We start from the raw sequence: 17,914 nt of genomic DNA on the forward strand, positions 1-17,914 counted from the left end.
TAATGCAGTATTGTCCAGGTTTCCTGATGCTGTGAATAGCAGCTGTGTTCAAAATCATTCCCTTAGCTTAGATTACAGGTCAGACCCTAAGGATGCAGGAAGTCCATGTCAGCCTTCAGCACCAGACTGTAGCATGTACACATTCAGCTTTGGGAATTTCCTTCCCTCCTGCCTTTGCCAGGACTTGTCCTTCCCTTTCACTTTTTTCTTTCTCCCTTCACTCCTTAGAAGCTTTCCACAGTTGTTAGATTGTGTGTGTGTGTGCATATGTGTGGGTGTGTATTCACACACATGTGCTCCTACCACACTTGTTTTTGTTTTCATGGCTTCTTAACCCAAGCAATGGGACAGAAAAGAAAATAAGAAGCTGGGTCCAAGCAACGCCATGTGGCTAAACCAGGAGAAGGAATGGAAAGCACTTAGCAGCTGGAATAAAAGCTGTGTAACTGTGCAAAGTGGCCTGGAAGGCAGGGCCAAGATACAGGGCATGGGGGAACATCAGAAGGGACCATCAAAACAAGAGCAGGGCCCAGGGATCCTAGTTCCTGAACCAAAGAACAATGTGTGTGAACAGAAGGATAAAGAATTCCCCAAGGGAAGATCCATTCAGACAACCATGAAAAGCCACAGGCACAGATGAAATATGACAAAATCTAACTGAACAAGTAGTTGAAGAAAGATGAAGGCCACTGGGTCATTTCCTCCTCGCCGCCAATTCTTCTGTCACCCTCTTGCCTTTGGTCTTCTCTCCTGATGTTCAGAAAGCTTGCGTTTCATTAGGGGTGGGTTTTCTTTCCCCACTCCTGACCTCCACCCCTGGGCACTGGAAGTAGGGGAGGTCTTCAGGCTTGTGAAATACCTTCAGCATCAGAGACAGACCCTGTGGCACTCCCAGCAAGACTGGGAGGAGAAAAACACTGATGAGGGAAAAGGGGAGTTTCTCAATGAGAAAGGCCCCGTCCAAAGCCAGGCCGAGGGGAGACAGTCGTGGTTCCTTCTCGCCTCTCCTCTCACTAACCTGAATCCCTCTCTCTGGTCAGGTGACTGCAGTTTTCCTTGCTGTTTAAGGACAACATATGTTTTCCTCCTTTCCCCAGTTTCTGGCTCGGTAGTCACTCTCTCATTTGGGGCAGGAGACTGAAATTTGATGAAAAAGTGGGGGGGCTTCTCACCTGCCTTTCCTTACCAACATTGCCTTCTTCCTGTGTGTCTTAGATCCGTGCCAGCCCAACCCCTGTGAACACGGTGGGGAGTGCCTCGTCCATGGGAGCACCTTCACATGCAGCTGCCTGGCTCCTTTCTCTGGGAATAAGTGTCAGAAAGGTGAGTCCATCATCACTAGTCCACTCTTCCCTCTGAGTTAAACAAGAGGCAGTCCTTTCTGTGTGAGAAAGCACTGCGTGATGCCATGGAAAGGATTATAACTGCAATACTGTATCATGCATAGTGGATTCCTCTGCAGGGTCCCAGGCAGCCTCTCACTGGATCCTCACCCCTGCACTCTGAGATGGAACTAGTACCTCCATTCTCCAGATGGGAAGATTGAGGCTGAGAGGGGATAAGGGCTGGACTCTAACCAAGATGTATCCCAAACTCAGGACTCTGTGCTTAGAGTGTTTAGTCTAACTGCAACAGATCAATGTTGTCCTCAAATGGGAGAGCAGGGAGGATCTCAGGGCACATGAGACCCAACCCAGTTAGAGAAAGGGAACCCAGAGAGTGGGGGCATTTTATCAAGGTCACACAGCTAGCTAGGTGTAGAGCAGAAATTAGAGCCCTCGTGCCTGACTTCTGGCCCATGCTCATTCATTCTGCCATCCTCACTGTGTCTGCTGCTAGTGAATTCTTGTGGGCATAACATGAGGCAGTGGAATAAAGCATCAGGAATAGGACTTCTCGGGGCTAATTTTACCCCTAGAGAAAACCTGGATTTGGGCTTCTCTAGCAACCATCTTACTTGGTGGAGGGCAAGGGGGGCCTTAGGTATAAGTACGGCTTTGTGGTTGACTTCTTCCCTCGGTGCCCCTTCACTTATTCTTTTCATGTTCAATCCTGCAATTTCTTCAATAAATTTTTCAGGATGGTTGAGAATATCGAGTGTAAACACAGTGTCTGGGCTCACTCCTCAACTTCTCAGAAAAGTGACAAAACTGTAAATGCACTCTGAAGTTAGCTAGAAAATGGAGAGACTAAAATTGCAGCTCTGTTTGGTGAAGGTGTAACAATTATCAAAGTTTTTTTTTATTAAAATAGAAAAATTAAGACTATGGGCATGGGAAGCGATGTGGGAGACAATCCTCCATGACCCAAAAATTAGACAGAAGCCTTGTCCTGGCATAGCCTAGTGTTTCAGGACCACGGACAAGGCTACAGACACTGTCAGTCACCCCACTCCCAAACATTGTATTGTACATGCATCCCTCTAAGGAAAATGTGCCCCAAATAATATCTTGTGTTATGGATCTCCTACAGTGCAAAATACGTGCAAGGACAACCCATGTGGCCGGGGCCAATGTCTCATTACCCAGAGTCCTCCCTACTACCACTGTGTCTGTAAACACCCTTACACAGGTCCCAGCTGCTCCCAAGGTAAGTGGTGGAGGCCCCTTCGACGCTAGACTCTCTGTGCCCTATCTTGTACCTGCACCATTCTGCATGGAAGGCCAGATGCATCTGATGTTTTTGTGGCAGGCACCCAAGATAGTCCTTTTCCCTAGGGTTTCTAAAGATTCATTATCCCTGGATTGACTCCATCCAGTGGGAATTGACTGGTCTGTGTCCCTTCCCATCCAAAAAGAATCATCTTGAAACTCACTTCTTCCAGGAAGTAGACCCTGATCTATTCCTGAGAGGGACCAAGTAGGGGAATAAATACATATCGAGTCCCAGCTGTGAGGCAGGCATTGTCTCCGGAAATTTACGTTCTCTTTTGCTTTCTCCAAAGACACCTCAAGGAAGAGCTTTACAGATGAAGAACCTGAAATGTAGACAGGTTAACTCATTTGCTCATGGCCACATGGGTATCAGCAGGCAGAGCTCTACCTAGCTCAGATGAGGCCCAGCACTCCTGCTCCGTCCATGCTTCTTTGTTTCCTTACTGAGTGACCCATCTACTTATGCACTTAGGCATGGCCTCCAGCCAGATTGCTTCGTCCATATTTGCTTAAGTTCTTAAGGCTTCTGTGTACACTTATTAGAGTGTCAGTGGATCTGTCTTTCCCATCTGGTGACCCATCTTTCGTGAAAGGATGGACACCAGTAGAATGCCACCAGTGTCTCCTTGTCATCTCAACCATGGGCTGCAACTCCTTCTGAAGAGCCTTCCTGGCCCCGTTCCTGTGTTCACAGTGGTTCCTGTATGCAGGCCAAACCCCTGCCAGAATGGGGCTACCTGCTCCCGGCATAAGCGGAGATCCAAGTTCACCTGTGCCTGTCTTGACCAGTTCAAGGGGAAATTCTGTGAAATAGGTATGGGTCTCTGCCACCATCAGGGCCACAACTGAGGCCTCTGGAACCCTTTTCTCTCTGGGTTTTTTTGCCAGAATGTGGTTCAAATCAAGTTTCCCAAACTCTGTTATTGCCTCAGCCTTCTCACCTAAGGGGATAGGGCGTGTCTGGCTTCCTGTAAAGAAAGTAATAAACTGGGGTGTAGTGCAGGCAAGTCAAACCACCCGGGCATCCCTAGGCCTTAGCCCACCTTCCATCAGTTCTTGTGTGAGCCAGAATTAAAGGACTAAGCTCCCACACCCTACAACCACTATATTTCATGTTTTAAGCAGGATTAAATGTGGGACATTCAACACTTTTTTTTTTCTGAAATTCGTGGTGAAATCTCAGGGTGATAAATATGCAGGTCCAGTTCTCTCACCACTTCACATACCCACCAAACCCTTTTTGGGAGCAGCATGCCAATGGCTGTTGGTTCTCACATTGTTACCTGCTCTCTCGGAGGTTCTGATGACTGCTATGTTGGCGATGGCTACTCTTACCGAGGGAAAATGAATAGGACAGTCAACCAGCATGCATGCCTTTACTGGAACTCCCACCTCCTCTTGCAGGAGAATTACAACATGTTTATGGAGGACGCTGAGACCCATGGGATTGGGGAGCACAATTTCTGCAGGTAACACTTACCTTATTTATGCTCAGTTGATTTTGGTCACTTATTTTAAAACAGATCATTGAAATTCATCAGCCTCCTTTCTAGGAAGATTTTCTTACTCAGGAAGGCAATGTTATGCTGCTGTAGTAAACAACTGCCAAATCTCAGTGGCTCAAATACATCAAAGTCTATTTCTGGGCCGGTTGCTGTGGTTCATGCCTGTAATCCTAGCACTTTCAGAGGCTGACGCAGGCAGATTGCTTGAGCCCAGGAGTTCAAGGCCAGCCTGAGCAAAATAGCAAAACCCCATCTCTACCCAAAAAAAAAAAAAAGAAAATAGCTGAATGTGGTGGTCAGCACCTGCAGCCCCAGCTAATCAGGAGGCTGAGATGGGAGGATCATCTGAACCCAGGAGGTCGAGGCTGCAGTGAGCCACTGCACTCCAGCCTGGTTGACAGAATGAGACCCTGTCTCAAAAAAAGAAAAAAAAAAGAAAAAATGTCTATTTCTTACTAATGTTCCATGTGTCATGTGGGTTGTTGGTGATGATGGCAGGGAATTCAGCTCCACGGGCTTACTCAAATACTCAGGATCTGCAAGAAGAGACTGGGAAATGAAGCATGAGTTTTTCTCTACCTCAACCTAGAAGGGACACATCCTCTCCCCACGCATACTTTGTTGGTCAGAAATAATCACATGAGCCCACGTAACTTCTAGGCAGAGATGGAGAAGAGCAAGTAGAATGTCTGTTGAAGGTGACGGTCTCTGGCCCAAGGATGTTCAGGCTTTCCCATGTGAGAGTAATGCCCCCACCCTCCCTGGTGGTGATCTAGTTTCCTTCTTCCTTTTCTGCTGCCTCCAGGCCACTCTATTGGCTTCCTGCCACTACCCTTTGTCTGGCCAAGGCCAATGAGTCAGAAGAGTTGCAGATTAGGGTGAGGGGGTCTTTGTATGGCTTTGATCTGGCTTCATAAATGAGGATTTTTTCTTGTTTGTTTTTGTTTTTGTTTTTTTGAGATGGAGTCTCGCTCTGTCACCCAGGCTAGAGTGCAGTGGCACCATCTCAGCTCACTGCAACCTCTGCCTCTCAGGTTCAAGTGATTCTCCTGCCTCAGCCTTCCAAGTAGCTGGGATTACAGGTGCGCACCACCACACCCGGCTAATTTTTGTATTTTTAGTAGAGATGGGTTTCACCATCTTGGCCAGCCTGGTCTCCAACTCCTGACCTCATGATCCACCTGCCTTGGCCTCCCAAAGTGCTGGGATTACAGGCGTGAGCCACTGCACCCGGCCATGAAGATTTTTTTTTTTCACAAAACACTAGTACTTTCCACTTGCACTCACCTTGAGCTGTTCCCTTGGTGGAGCTGTCTTCGGTGGCAGAGGGGAGGGGGGCCTCTTGGCAGCCTTTCTCAGAGGACTCCCATGCATAGAATTCAAAGGCTCAGGCAGAGGAACCCAACTCTCTCCATGTTTATGTGATGATTTTACTCTCCTGATATAGAAAGGTCTTCATCAGGGATCTCATTTCTTTTCCTACAAATAATTTGATATGTCCTGTGGATCTGGCGTGAGACTTGGGACGGCTTCCTTGTCCTTGAGATTTTCCTCTAGAAGACAAGGTTTTGCCAAAAAAATACTATAAACTCCCATCTGTGCTAAGGTTTTGTAACCTGTTGGAGGATTCAAAGAAATGTGGTCCCAGGGGGAGCACAAGAGTCTGGCACCTTCTTATCCAAAGGTTCTTTAATAAGATCCAGTGTGTTCACCAAGCCTTGACTCTGAGTTGTTTTGTTTTGTGTTTTAGAAACCCAGATGCGGATGAAAAGCCCTGGTGCTTTATTAAAGTTACCAATGACAAGGTGAAATGGGAATACTGTGATGTCTCAGCCTGCTCAGCCCAAGGTAAAGGCCATGGCTGTTCAGAAGCCCAGGGGGTGGGGGGGATGGAGATTTGTAGGGAGATGTCCCTGGCACCTGGTCCCTCCCTCACCCCGTTCTTCCTCCACACCTGCTTTACCAATTCCCATCCCAGTGCCAGCCCAACTGCCCAACTGTCTGCACCCACCAGGATGCCAAGCAGTTCTGGATACCTTTGTGGGTTTAGGTCAGGTAGTCCAACTCTAAACTCATGGTTTCTGACTCCAAATCAGTGCCCTCAACAGATATTTACCCATCTCTTGCTGTGGGCCCTGGGTGTGCAGTGGTGATCAAACTGGCTGGGCTCCCATAGCCTCTTAGGATGCAAAGCATTCAAATTCCAGCCTCGCAGTCTTCCTGGCCATCTGTCCTGGCCCCACTCTGTGCCCACATCTGGAACAATGTACCCTTTCACCCTGACCAGTGGGATTCCCTCCCTGAGCAGTTTCACATATGTGCCTTTGATCTTATGGTCACTTCTGTCTATAACACTCCATCCCATATCTGTTCTTGTCTATATACAACTATTCTTTGAGAACCAACTCAAATATCCCCTCCTCCAGGAAGTCCTCCTTGATTTCTCAAGTAAAATGTTATCTCTGCCTCCTTATAAATCCTAAGGAACGGGACAAGTCACCACCTGTACAACATTTACTGCTCACTCCTTTTGTATCACAGTCATCTGTGCAAATGGTTTATCTCACCTATTCTAGTTCATCTGAATATCCTCCCCTCTACCCTGAAAAAGCCTCCACAATTGTAAGTGTGCACTAATAATGAAAGATGCATTGATGATGCACGCTTATAATTGTGGGAGGTTTGTCAAGGTAGAGTACATACCCAGTGATGGATTTGTATATTTACATAAACATAATGTGTGTGTGGTGTGTGTCCATGTCAATCTTAGGAGTCACACACTTTGAAATGGAAGAAAAAAAATCTACATTGTTAATTCTATAGACTTGCTTTATGTTACGCAATGTATTCAACAAATATCAACTGTGTACGTACTGCATGCCCACCCTGTCTGCACCGGTGCAGTCTCTCAGCTCTGGACCCCTGCTCAGCTGTTGGGCTCAGAGTCATACCTCTGCCTGAGCCCTGCTGAGGAACTGGAGGGAGGCTGAGTAGCACAATTTGTCTTTCTTGTGTCCCACAGACGTTGCCTACACGGAGGAAAGCCCCACTGAGCCATCAGCCAAGTTTCTGGGGTTTGACTCCTGCGGAAAGACTGAGATAGCAGAGAGGAAGATCAAGAGAGTCTATGGAGGCTTTAAGAGCACGGCGGGCAAGCACCCGTGGCAGGCGTCCCTCCAGTCCTCACTGCCTCTGACAGTCTCCATGCCCCAGGGCCACTTCTGTGGGGGGGCGCTGATCCACCCCTGCTGGGTGCTCACTGCTGCCCACTGCACCGAGTAGGTGCCGGCTGGGAGCAGGGACCAGGGTGGCTTGAGTGCCTGGGGGTGCTCTCCCCTTCCCCTCTGAGCAGCGTCTTGGTAGTTCTGTCAGGATTAGGGGGTCTGATCTGTTCAAGGGCAAAAGAAGGGCTCCTGAAAGCCAGAGGGAAAATAGCTACCATGTCTGGAATGCTTACCATGGGCACTGCATTTATTATATGACATTTAATCCTCAAAGCTGTCTGCTGGAAGACAAGCTGAGGAAGGTCAGGGATTTTTATCTGTTTTATTGTGGGATCTCCAGTGTCTTGAGCATGCCTTTGTACGTAGCAAGTGCTGAGTAAATATTTGGGGAGGAAAAGAGTTTATTGTTATTCCGTTTTTGTAAGTGAGGATCTTGAATCTCGGGATTCTTCCTTTACCTTGCCTGAAGTCGTATGGAAAGTTAAGTGGACAAGTAAGATGGAAACCCCATTCTATCTGCTTCTTTGACTTCTTTTGTCCTGCCCTGAACAGAGGAAAGCATCCTCCTCTGTCTGACGCCATCACCAATGACCCTTCTGAGTCAGGTGTCTTCATCCATGCCTCTTGTGTGCCTTAAAGAAGCAAGTAACTTCTGGGGAGCTGAAGAGTCACCCCCTCTTCTGAGCTCCCTATGCTCATGGTCAAGGCTGGTCCAACAAAGTCTGGGTTTTGGAGGTGGCCATGAAGGTCCTCCAGTTCACCTTATAGTAAATGATTTCTCTTGGATTCTAGGAAGTGCTCCTCAAGAGAGGTCAAGCAGGCAAACATTAGCACCTGCCAATGGATTTTAGAAGATTGGTTCAAGATGGCAATGGCTGTTTCTTTGGAAGGCCTAGGGAGAATGGGAGCTCCCCCATAAGAAGTGGGTAAAAGTTATAGCTTATATCTGGAGCTTGCTTCTGTTAATAAAGCACTTCCCTTACATAATCTTATTTGGACCCCACCACAGCAGAGTTCTGTGAGTGAGACGAGGGTTCAGATGAGGAGGCTGAGTCTGAAGAAGGTCAGATTTGCCAAAGGCCACACAGCTGAGCAGAAACAGAGCCTTCCTGACAATCTCATTTTCCCTTGCAGCATAAAAACCAGACATCTAAAGGTGGTGCTAGGGGACCAGGACCTGAAGAAAGAAGAATTTCATGAGCAGAGCTTTAGGGTGGAGAAGATATTCAAGTACAGCCACTACAATGAAAGAGATGAGATTCCCCACAATGATATTGGCAAGTTCCTCTTTTGTGGCTGTCCTGAGGGTCTTGTCCTGGGTAGATTTCTCTATGACCAGAAAGCTGAAGTGTGGTTCTAGAAGGTGCTCTTGATTGTTTTTGGTCCCTGTGGACCCTGTGAGGTAGGGCATGTATTCCAGGGATTTTCAGTGTTTGAGGGTATGTGTAAATGTAGATAAATGGGCATATGCTCTTAAACTGAGGGGAAGCAATGCTAGCATTGTGCTATGGAATACGCTTGGCCTGGAATCCCAGCTTCCCAACTTTCTCACCAGGAGCCAGCTCACCTCCCTGAGCCCTCTCTTCTCCTCTATGAAATGGAAACACTGATGCACAACTCTCAGCTTCCTATGTGTCAGGTGACACAATGTGCTTGCAGGCTTGCCTGGCCCCTAGCCCCTGGCAGGTGCTCCAGTGCAAATGCAATGACGTTCCTAGCTACCAGCTGCTCAGTTCTGTACCCTGTTTCCCTTTTCATGAGACCCCCCCCCCACCTCTCTCTCCTTCCTCAATAGCTTTTTTCCCCTCTAACAGCCTGTTTCTTAAAAAATGGATTAGAAATGACTTCAAAGTCAATTATTATTTCTTGACATGACTCTCGCCCTGAAGTGCTACTCCTTCCCGGGTGGAAGTTCAAAATGTGAAATGACCGTGGAAGAAGATTTTCAGGCATGGCGGGGGCGGGTGGGGCTTTGCTGTGGCCACCTTCCCGAGCAAGTTGAAGCTGGTGCTTCTCTGACAAAGAGGTGACATTGCACCCATTTTCTACCTCTCTCTCCACCTAGCATTGCTCAAGTTAAAGCCAGTGGATGGTCACTGTGCTCTGGAATCCAAATACGTGAAGACCGTGTGCTTGCCTGATGGGTCCTTTCCCTCTGGGAGTGAGTGCCACATCTCTGGCTGGGGTGTTACAGAAACAGGTGAGTCGGCCATGCACTCTCCCATGACTTAGGTGAACTACATCAACCAGAGAAGAAAGGCCAAGCTCAGCTGCCCTTTTGAAGTTGAAATGAGTGTCATGTTCAAAATGCATCAACCAAAGAAAGCATCTGCCTCATTGAACAAGCTCTGGTTAAATTCCTCCACCTGCAGGGAACCTTCCCTGAGTTTCTCTGATCTCCATATCTGTCCCTTGCCCTACTCCTAAATACTTGAATTTTACCAAGCATTGACCGTGCATTTATGGAGATCTTGCTCCTTTCCTCAGTAGATTGGAAAGAGGAAAGATCATGGATTTTTGAGTCAGACAGACTGGTATTCATTTCTTGACTTTGTCACTTGAACAACTGAGTTTTAGTTTCTCAGTAATCATACTTACTTCCTAGGTTTGCAAGCATGATCACAGGGGATGATAGAATTCTACAGAGATATTCATTAAGTCAGCCCTTAGAAGATGGGGGTCAGGTCCCATTCATCTCTGTCTGTCTCAGAGTACTTTGCTCGGGGTTCTCCACACAGTAGACATTCTATAAAATTGTGTTAAATCCAGCTGTTGATTTGTCTTTAGGATTTGGTCTTATTTTTAAAAGTAACCAAAGGATTACTTTCCTCATAGTACTGGCACCATTATACCCTCTACTACAAAAAAAAAAAAAAATTCAGAAGGGTATTTCATGTCTTTCCCAAATACTCAAAATATATTTCTCTTCCTTCCCAAATCTTGTCCTTAATAATGAATATCGAGAATCACAATAAATAAGTCTGCAGAAATTCCATATATTTGAACAAAGTGAAATGTAATATACAACTTTGAGTCTTTTGAGAAAGATGTCTGGCTAATTGGATTTAGGGTCAGCCAGTAAACTCATTTTACAGCCATTTTCATTGTAGTCCATCTGAACTTGTCAACCTCTATTCTGCTCAATATGGTCTGGTCAGCATGGTGAGGTCTCAGATGGGAATCTTTTGGAGTCTCAGGTTAGAATTATTTTGCTTTTCATAAACAGGCCTCTAAGACTCTATGTTCAAAGCCAATGACATGTTTTGATTGATGTCATTATCTTTACAGGGGAAAATGCCTGCTCTAGGAAGCAGGTAGCCTACTGCACAGGGCACTTCATCCATCCATCCATCCATCCATCCATCCATCCATCCATCCATTCATTCACTAAGAATTGTGCCAGCCCTTTTGTTAGGCCTTGGGTATTTTAAAATGGTTAAGATCGCATCTATTTCCTCCTGAACCTCATGGCCTAGTTGGGGAAAGAGAGGAGGGAATATACTATCTGGTCCATCTATCACGACCAGCACAGGATTGCAGGTCTGCACTGGCATGGTGAAGGCTAAAGATGAGGCTTTTCTGCCCATATCCTGGAAAAACCCTTCCCTTCTGAGCTGAGAGTTGGTGGGCTTCTCCCTGACAATCTGGTTTCTGGTGGGGTTGGTGCCACCCTGGTCCCCACAGTAGTGACTCTTTTCTCTGCCCCTTCCCCACAGGAAAAGGGTCCCGCCAGCTCCTGGATGCCAAAGTCAAGCTGATCGCCAACGCTTTGTGCAACTCCCGCCGACTCTATGACCACATGATTGATGACAGTATGATCTGTGCGGGAAACCTTCAGAAACCTGGGCAAGATACCTGCCAGGTCAGAGACTCCAAGTGGTGCTTGCGGTAGGAAAGGCTAGCAGGATGTTTCACTAGGCAGAGGACCCTTAGAGCCCCGAGCTGGGAGCTAGGTTCAGAGGTCCACCTGTGGTAAAGCTAAGACACAGGTGAGCTGTGTCTGCCCCCTGGCCCCCTGGTGCATCTGCATCCACATCAACCCAGGATGACTCAGCGTAATGACCACAGAGGTCACATTGCCTGCATTGTCTAATTTAACTCTCACAACACACTGGTGAAGACGATGTCATGATCACCATTTTACAGATGCTTAGAGAAGTTATCTTGGCCTATAGCAATTGGGTGGCCAGTGGCAGGGCTGGGATTTGAACAATACAGTCTGCAGGACACCAAAGGGGCTTGTGGCCTCAGTGTTGGGCAGTATTTCTGAGAATCCCAGTAAACAGGGAACTGTCCAGAAGACCAGTGGCTAGAAGGAGAAAGAAGAAGGCCTAGAGCTAGAGATTTCACAGTAATATTAACTCATCATTAGGACTCATGTGTGCGTGTGTGTGTGTGTTGTGGGGGGTGTTTTAGCCCTAGAAAACTAAGTATATCTGTAGCCTAGGGCCTTTCGGAACCCCAAGTTGCTGAGGCTTGTGACTCAAAGACACTGTTGCAGAGGGGAGAAGGTGGTGGCTCCATCAACCAATGCTAAAGTGACTTCGGGCCCTGCCCCAAGTCAAAGCCCATTCCCCATAGTCCCTTTATCTGTAGGGATCACATCACACAGGGTCCTTTCTAGAATCCCAGGAATACCTCCATTTAGAATTTTCTGACTGTTGTCCCCATAAGCTTTCTAACTGTCCTGGAAAACAGCATGCCAACATTCAAATCCCATCTCCTTGAGGGAGCCTCCCCGTACAAAGGAACCCACAATGATTTGCTGGCCTTGAACTCACTTTGGGATGGGACATCGAGGTTCCTCTCTCCAGGGTTTGTGGCTCTCCTGTGACTCTCTGTCTCTTCCCAACAAGCCAAGGATGTTCACATACTCAGAGGAGGGGCAAATGGGTGCAATTTGCCCTAAACTCCTTCCCAGAAGATGGTTAAGAAAACAGCTCATTCAGGCTGGGCATTGTGGCTCAAGCCTGTAATCTCAGCACTTTGGGAGGCTGAGGCAGGCAGATCACCTGAGGTCAGGAGTTCAAGATCAGCCTAGCCAACATGGTGAAACCCCATCTCTACTAAAAGAAAAATAAAAAAATTAGGTGGACATGGTGGCACATGCCTACTGTAGTCCCAGCTACTGGGGCTGAGGCAGGAGAATCACTTGGACCCAGGAAACGGAGGTTGCAGTGAGCCAAGAGGGTGTCACTGCACTCCAGCCTGGGCAACAAAGCGAGACCCTGTCCCAAAAAAAAAAAAAAAAAACAAAAACAAAACAACAACAACAACAAAAAAAAAAAAAAAAAAAAAAAACCCTCATTCAATTCCCTAGATAATTGAATGATTTCACTTGCAGGCTTTGGAAACAAATAGTTGTGAACTTGAAACCTGGTTCTGTCTCTTACTGTATGACTTTTATCAATGATGAAAGCAATTCTTCAATCTCAGATGCCTAAGCTATAAAATGGAAATCTATCCATAAGATCACAAGGTCGTGGCTAAGTTTAAAAGAGAGAATTCATTTTAAAAAACCTGTCAGTTGTAGTGCTTAAGCAGTATTAAGTTTTCGAGAGCTATCATCCTCAATGTCTTCTTTTCCTCACCATCATCATCCTCGCCACCTTCCATGACGGTTTAATATGAACCAGGCACTGTTCTATATACTTTACAATCTTCACAAGAACCCTGGGGGATGGGGATCTATTGCTATCTATGGTTTACAGTGTGAGAAACTGAGGCCCGAGGTCACATGCCTGGCAGGTGGTAGGGCCTGGCTTGAAACCCAGGAGATCTAACCCCATAGACCATGCTAAGCACCTAGGCCACGCTGCCTTGGAGTCCCCATCCTCCTCCCCTGTGTGTGCTGAGGGCCCCTGAGAACTCACAGTCATAACATCTGCATCACTTAAGAGTTGGGAAGTGCAGCTGTGCGGCTCCTCTGTCAAGACCGCGTGGACTCAGGGACGGAGGACACTGTTATCTTCTGTCCCTTAGAGTCTTGTATCATGTGAGATGTGGGGAGAGCCTTGTCACTGCTTTCCAGAGAAGCCCACGGAGGCTGGCAAGGGATTCCACCCCATCCCTCCCTGACACCCCCCCTGGAGAGAGGTGGGGGCGTCTCCAAATGTCTCTGGTTCGTGAGGATGAGCTTATGCCTCTGTTTCCCTTAGGGTGACTCTGGAGGCCCCCTGACCTGTGAGAAGGATGGCACCTACTACGTCTATGGGATAGTGAGTTGGGGCCTGGAGTGTGGGACGAGGCCAGGGGTCTACACCCATGTTACCAAATTCCTGAATTGGATCAAATCCACCATCAAAAGTGAAAGTGGCTTCTAAGGTACTGTCTTCTGGACCTCAGAGCCCACTCTCCTTGGCATCCTGACACCGGGAGGCCTCATGGCCAACAATGGACACCCACAGAGCCTCCAGGGGACCACACAGTGGACTGTCCCTACTCTAAGCAGAGACAACTGCCACCCAGCCTGGGCCTTCCCAGACCAGCATTTGCACAATATCACCAGGCTTCTTCTGCCTCCCTTGGTAACCCAAGGAATGATGGAATCAACACAACATAGTATGTTTGCTTTCCTCACCCAATTGTACATTCTAGAAAAATCAGTGTTCACAGAGACTGCCTCCACCACACGCATCTGCAAATGCAGACTCCAGAATGCCCAGCATCAGCGGGAACCATCATCACATCTTTATTCCTCAGCCCAGACACTCGAGGCACTCAACAGAATCAGCCATCCACCTCTAGGTATCAGAGAGGACCACAAATACAACATTCTCCATTTGCTTTCAGAGTTATTATTTTAATAAAGGCAGATCTGGGATGGGCTAGTGGGCCATTTTTCCAGCTCGCCGAAATCAAAGCCATCTGAAGCATGCCTCTGGTGAGCAAACTTCCTCTCTGGCCTCTCAGGAATCAGGGTGGACATGGCTCACAACAGCAGGGCCTTCTTCCTTTTGACGTGCAGAATCTCAGTGGCATCTGGGTTCACCTCCCCACTCTGATGATCTCCAGCCTCCACTGCTTCTGCCCCCCGCTGCTGAAATCAAACATACCCCAAGTTAAAATGAAGCTCCCCCGCCGCCACCCCCAGCCCCGGTTCCCACAGGACACGCTAAGAAGCGCAGGGAGCATTTAACAGGCTCACCCTCCCCTTCCTTTTCCCCTCTTCTACCCTCCCCAAGAAAAAGGGCCCTCAAGGCAAGAATGAGAAAGAAGCAAAGCCAATCTCTCATTTAGATCTGGCGTCTTTCTTCTGAACAAAGTAGGGTTCAAAATGCAGACTGTCGTATCCAGCGAGTCCCTGACCCTTTCTGCGAATGTAACGAGCAAGCAGTCAGCACAGCCTGGGCTGCCCTGGCCCGGGATTGATGTAGCCCCGGTAGGTTTGCCTCTGCAGAACTAATGGCTGTGACTTCAGAGAAAGCCCTGCAGGAAGTTTAACCTGCGTGTCATCTGCCTGGTCATCTCAGACCCATGAAATTAGGTGCCTTGTTTGAGCTGCATTTCACACTTCTTTAGAGCTAACTGACCTTTGGCCAAAAATAAACTTTGAAAAGAAACAATGAGTTTGTCTTTCCCCATGGCCTTGCAAGCCAGGGTGGCTTTGCAGCTTGCTACTCACGTAAGCTCCCTGGAGACACAGGCCCCTTGCGTTGGCCAGTTCCGCAGCCCGCCGAGCCATTTCCACTTTGTAGGAGCCAGGAGGGGTCCAGCCAACACCTCTGGTCAGGTTCAAGTCTGATTTATACTTGACCTTGAGGGTAAGAGGGAAGCAAGAGGAATATGTCAGCAGGGTTTGGAATGGTTTGACCATTAAGTAAAGAAGATTAAAAAGGCAGCCACAATATGAGACTATGTTGTCTGTCATCAGTAAAGCCAGAACAAGGGGAGCAAATTTATCATAAGCAGCATCTCCCTGGCACAGGTGCTCCAATGTGCTGTGAGTCCAGCCGGCATGTTGCTGTCTCTTGCATCTTCCTGAATATTCAAGTGACAAAAGTTGCAATTGGGAGTGGGTGGGGCAGTGACACCTGCTCCACACACTCTGTGGCCTTAGGGAAGCCACTTCCCTTCTCTGGGCTTCAGTTTCTTCCCAGGGAAAGTGCAAAGGCTGGGTTAATAGCTAAGATCGCTTGCAAACAGTTTAGCATAGCCATCAAGAGCTTGGGCCCTCACAGCAAACCAAAAGGGGTTGGTATCCCAGGTCTGCCACTTATTGGTTGTGGGATCTTGAGTAAGTCACTGAACCTCTCTGAGCCTCAAGTTCCTCATCTGTGAAATGAAGCAGCCCTGGGGTTGGCATAAGTGCCAATGGCACGAGGCTTGGAAAGCATTTGACACAGAGCCTGGCCCACAGGAGACACTCGAGAAGTGGTGGTTATTGTTGTTATTCTTTCTGGCACTAAAGCGTTAGGTGTCTTGGATTCTCTCTCAGCCCAGCTTCCCCGGAAGCTAACAATGGAACGTGGCATTATGGCCATCTCTTAGGAAGAGGCACCAGGGGAAGGGCCTCAAGGGAGTGGGTGGAGGTGGCTCACATCACTCTGCAGCTGGTGGGCCTTCTGAGCGTGCCTGAGGCCCAGCTGCTCCGGGTCGCAGGTGGGCTGAGGCAGGGGCTGCCTGTAGTGCACATCACTGGCCAGCTGCTGGCTCCTCTTGGCCTGAAGGAGGCCGGGCTGGTCCGTGCTGCTGTGAAACTGGGACCGACTCTTGGCAAAGTCCTTCTTGTACTCATTGTCACTCTGGAGCCTGCCAACGTTGAGGAAATGCTTCATCCTTGGGTCATCGTCGACGCTGCGGTACCCGATCTGCAGGCCTCGGTCCCGCAGGAAAGCCTCTTTGTACCGGAACTGCAAGTCAGAGGAGCAGAGGCGGGTCATGGGTGCCTACCTCCCCCAGGACCAGCCTCACATATGGGGCCATCCCAGGGCATTCTCAGCAGGAGGCCCAAGAGTGGGTTAGAGGCACAGGCTTTGGATTCAAGTAGACCTATCTGTGTGGCCATGGGCCTGTTACTGAGTTTCTCCATGAGCCTCAGTTTCCCCATCGGATAAAATTGAAGAATGATCTCCACCCTATAGGAGGTTGCGAGGATTCAACCAGATAGGGACTGAGCTTCATGTCTGGCATCAGCTCTGGCCCACTGAGTGGTGGCTACTGGTATTGTCACTATTGTAATTAATACTCCAACAGGAAGATAAATGTGCCCATTCTCACATAGGCCACTCTGCCTTTGATTCTTTCCAGCTTTTAGGGACCTAGTCCAGTGCTCCTCAAACCATCTACAGTGAAGGGCCAGTCCCATTTGGATTTGCTTTTTACATTTCCAATGCATCAAAGACCCATGTATGGTCCTATTGCATGTGGCTAGTATGTAGTAGTACCACTTGTATTTGGTAACACCCAACCTGGCCTTCACCCTGTTCAATGAGATGAGTCCAGTGATCACATGCTTGGGTGTTACAATGTCTAATTGCTAAAAAATATTTCAAAAATCACATGCTCTTAATTTCTATACTTATCCAATTGTGGACCAGCAGGAAACTGTTCCCAGGTGAACCTCCGTCTAGCACTGCGGACACTTGTCTAGTCAATGGTGCCCTCTCTTGCAGAATACCTGCTATGTTCCTGACACCATATACGATTTTGTTTTCATTCCTACATTAATCTGGGAGATAAGATCCCTATTTCATAGATGTAGAAAATCAAGTTCAGAGAATTTGAGCAACTTGCCCAAGACAAACAGCCAATTTTCCTAAGTGACTGAGCCAGGATTTGAACTTGTCCATCTAGGGCAAAAGCCCCATCTCTTTCTACTCTACCACACTGAACTTCAGCTAAAAGAAGTCCTCTTATTGCAAATCAACAACCCAAGCTCATATTCATGGACCTCTTCATACTCATCCATTATCTTTTAAGAGTGCCTCTCCAAAAAGAGAGAGAATGGAAATACAGCCCTCCTCGACCACAATCTCTGCCTAAGATGCTAGAAAGTAAAGCCCACTTTTTTTCTTTCATTAAAATACAGTACGTGTTCAGTTTTGGTGCAGAGAGAGAGATAATCTTGACAGGTCCTGGTGGTTTGCCTTTCAACAGAACTGGGAAAACCAGAGAAAAACTCATCAGTGACCACAGGAGAGAACATGCGGTCTTACATCACTGGCGATCTCCCTGGATGCCCGGGCAGTCTGGAAGGGGATGGCGTCCAGCCTGAAGTCATAACTGCCAGCCCGGGTCTGCTCCCAGGAGTTTCTGTAGACTTTCTAGATTGGAAAAACAAAAGCATGAGTAAGCAGGCAGTCACTCCACTGTCTTCCATGTTGCTGGTACTCAGCAGGAGTGGTTCCTAACCTTTGTTGGTTCCTAGGACGGCAGAGCCTATAGCCCCATGTCCACCTTGGGGACTCCCTAGCACTGGGATTGGTGGGGTTGGCCGTAAAAGGCTTCAGCTCTAAGCCCCCAACCTGCCCACCCATTAGGCCCTGCTTCTGTGGGGCTTGTGATCTTCCGGTATGGCTCATTTGCGACA

At 48.0% G+C, this 17,914-nt stretch overlaps 2 protein-coding genes across 6 annotated transcripts in view; one reads left to right on the forward strand and one right to left on the reverse strand.

Annotated features, from left to right (window-relative positions):
* Window positions 1–14,945, forward strand: part of HABP2 (hyaluronan binding protein 2) — a 36,619-nt gene extending 21,674 nt beyond the window's left edge. For all 3 annotated transcript variants that reach the window (XM_002821151.6, XM_063727762.1, XM_063727763.1), the window contains exons 4-13: window positions 1,216–1,323; window positions 2,473–2,589; window positions 3,349–3,468; window positions 3,952–4,123; window positions 5,910–6,007; window positions 7,182–7,437; window positions 8,518–8,660; window positions 9,449–9,583; window positions 11,100–11,245; window positions 13,542–14,945. In XM_002821151.6, coding sequence (XP_002821197.2) covers window positions 1,216–1,323; window positions 2,473–2,589; window positions 3,349–3,468; window positions 3,952–4,123; window positions 5,910–6,007; window positions 7,182–7,437; window positions 8,518–8,660; window positions 9,449–9,583; window positions 11,100–11,245; window positions 13,542–13,706 — 1,460 coding nt within the window. In that variant the 3' untranslated portion in view covers window positions 13,707–14,945. The remainder of the gene's footprint in view (window positions 1–1,215; window positions 1,324–2,472; window positions 2,590–3,348; window positions 3,469–3,951; window positions 4,124–5,909; window positions 6,008–7,181; window positions 7,438–8,517; window positions 8,661–9,448; window positions 9,584–11,099; window positions 11,246–13,541) is intronic.
* The window catches only part of NRAP (nebulin related anchoring protein), a 76,552-nt gene continuing 72,843 nt past the window's right edge, over window positions 14,206–17,914 (reverse strand). For 2 of the 3 annotated variants that reach the window (XM_063727764.1, XM_024253974.3), the window contains 4 exons: window positions 17,541–17,648; window positions 15,924–16,235; window positions 15,008–15,139; window positions 14,206–14,419 (listed from right to left, as the gene is read on the reverse strand). In XM_063727764.1, the coding sequence (XP_063583834.1) occupies window positions 14,315–14,419; window positions 15,008–15,139; window positions 15,924–16,235; window positions 17,541–17,648 (657 nt within the window). In that variant the 3' untranslated portion in view covers window positions 14,206–14,314. Of the gene's footprint in view, window positions 14,423–15,007; window positions 15,140–15,923; window positions 16,236–17,540; window positions 17,649–17,914 lie in introns of all 3 variants that reach the window. The other variant, XM_024253973.3, reaches the window with a different exon arrangement.

This window comes from Pongo abelii, chromosome 8, assembly GCF_028885655.2.
Source record: "Pongo abelii isolate AG06213 chromosome 8, NHGRI_mPonAbe1-v2.0_pri, whole genome shotgun sequence".
Classification (NCBI taxonomy): Eukaryota; Metazoa; Chordata; class Mammalia; order Primates; family Hominidae; genus Pongo; species Pongo abelii.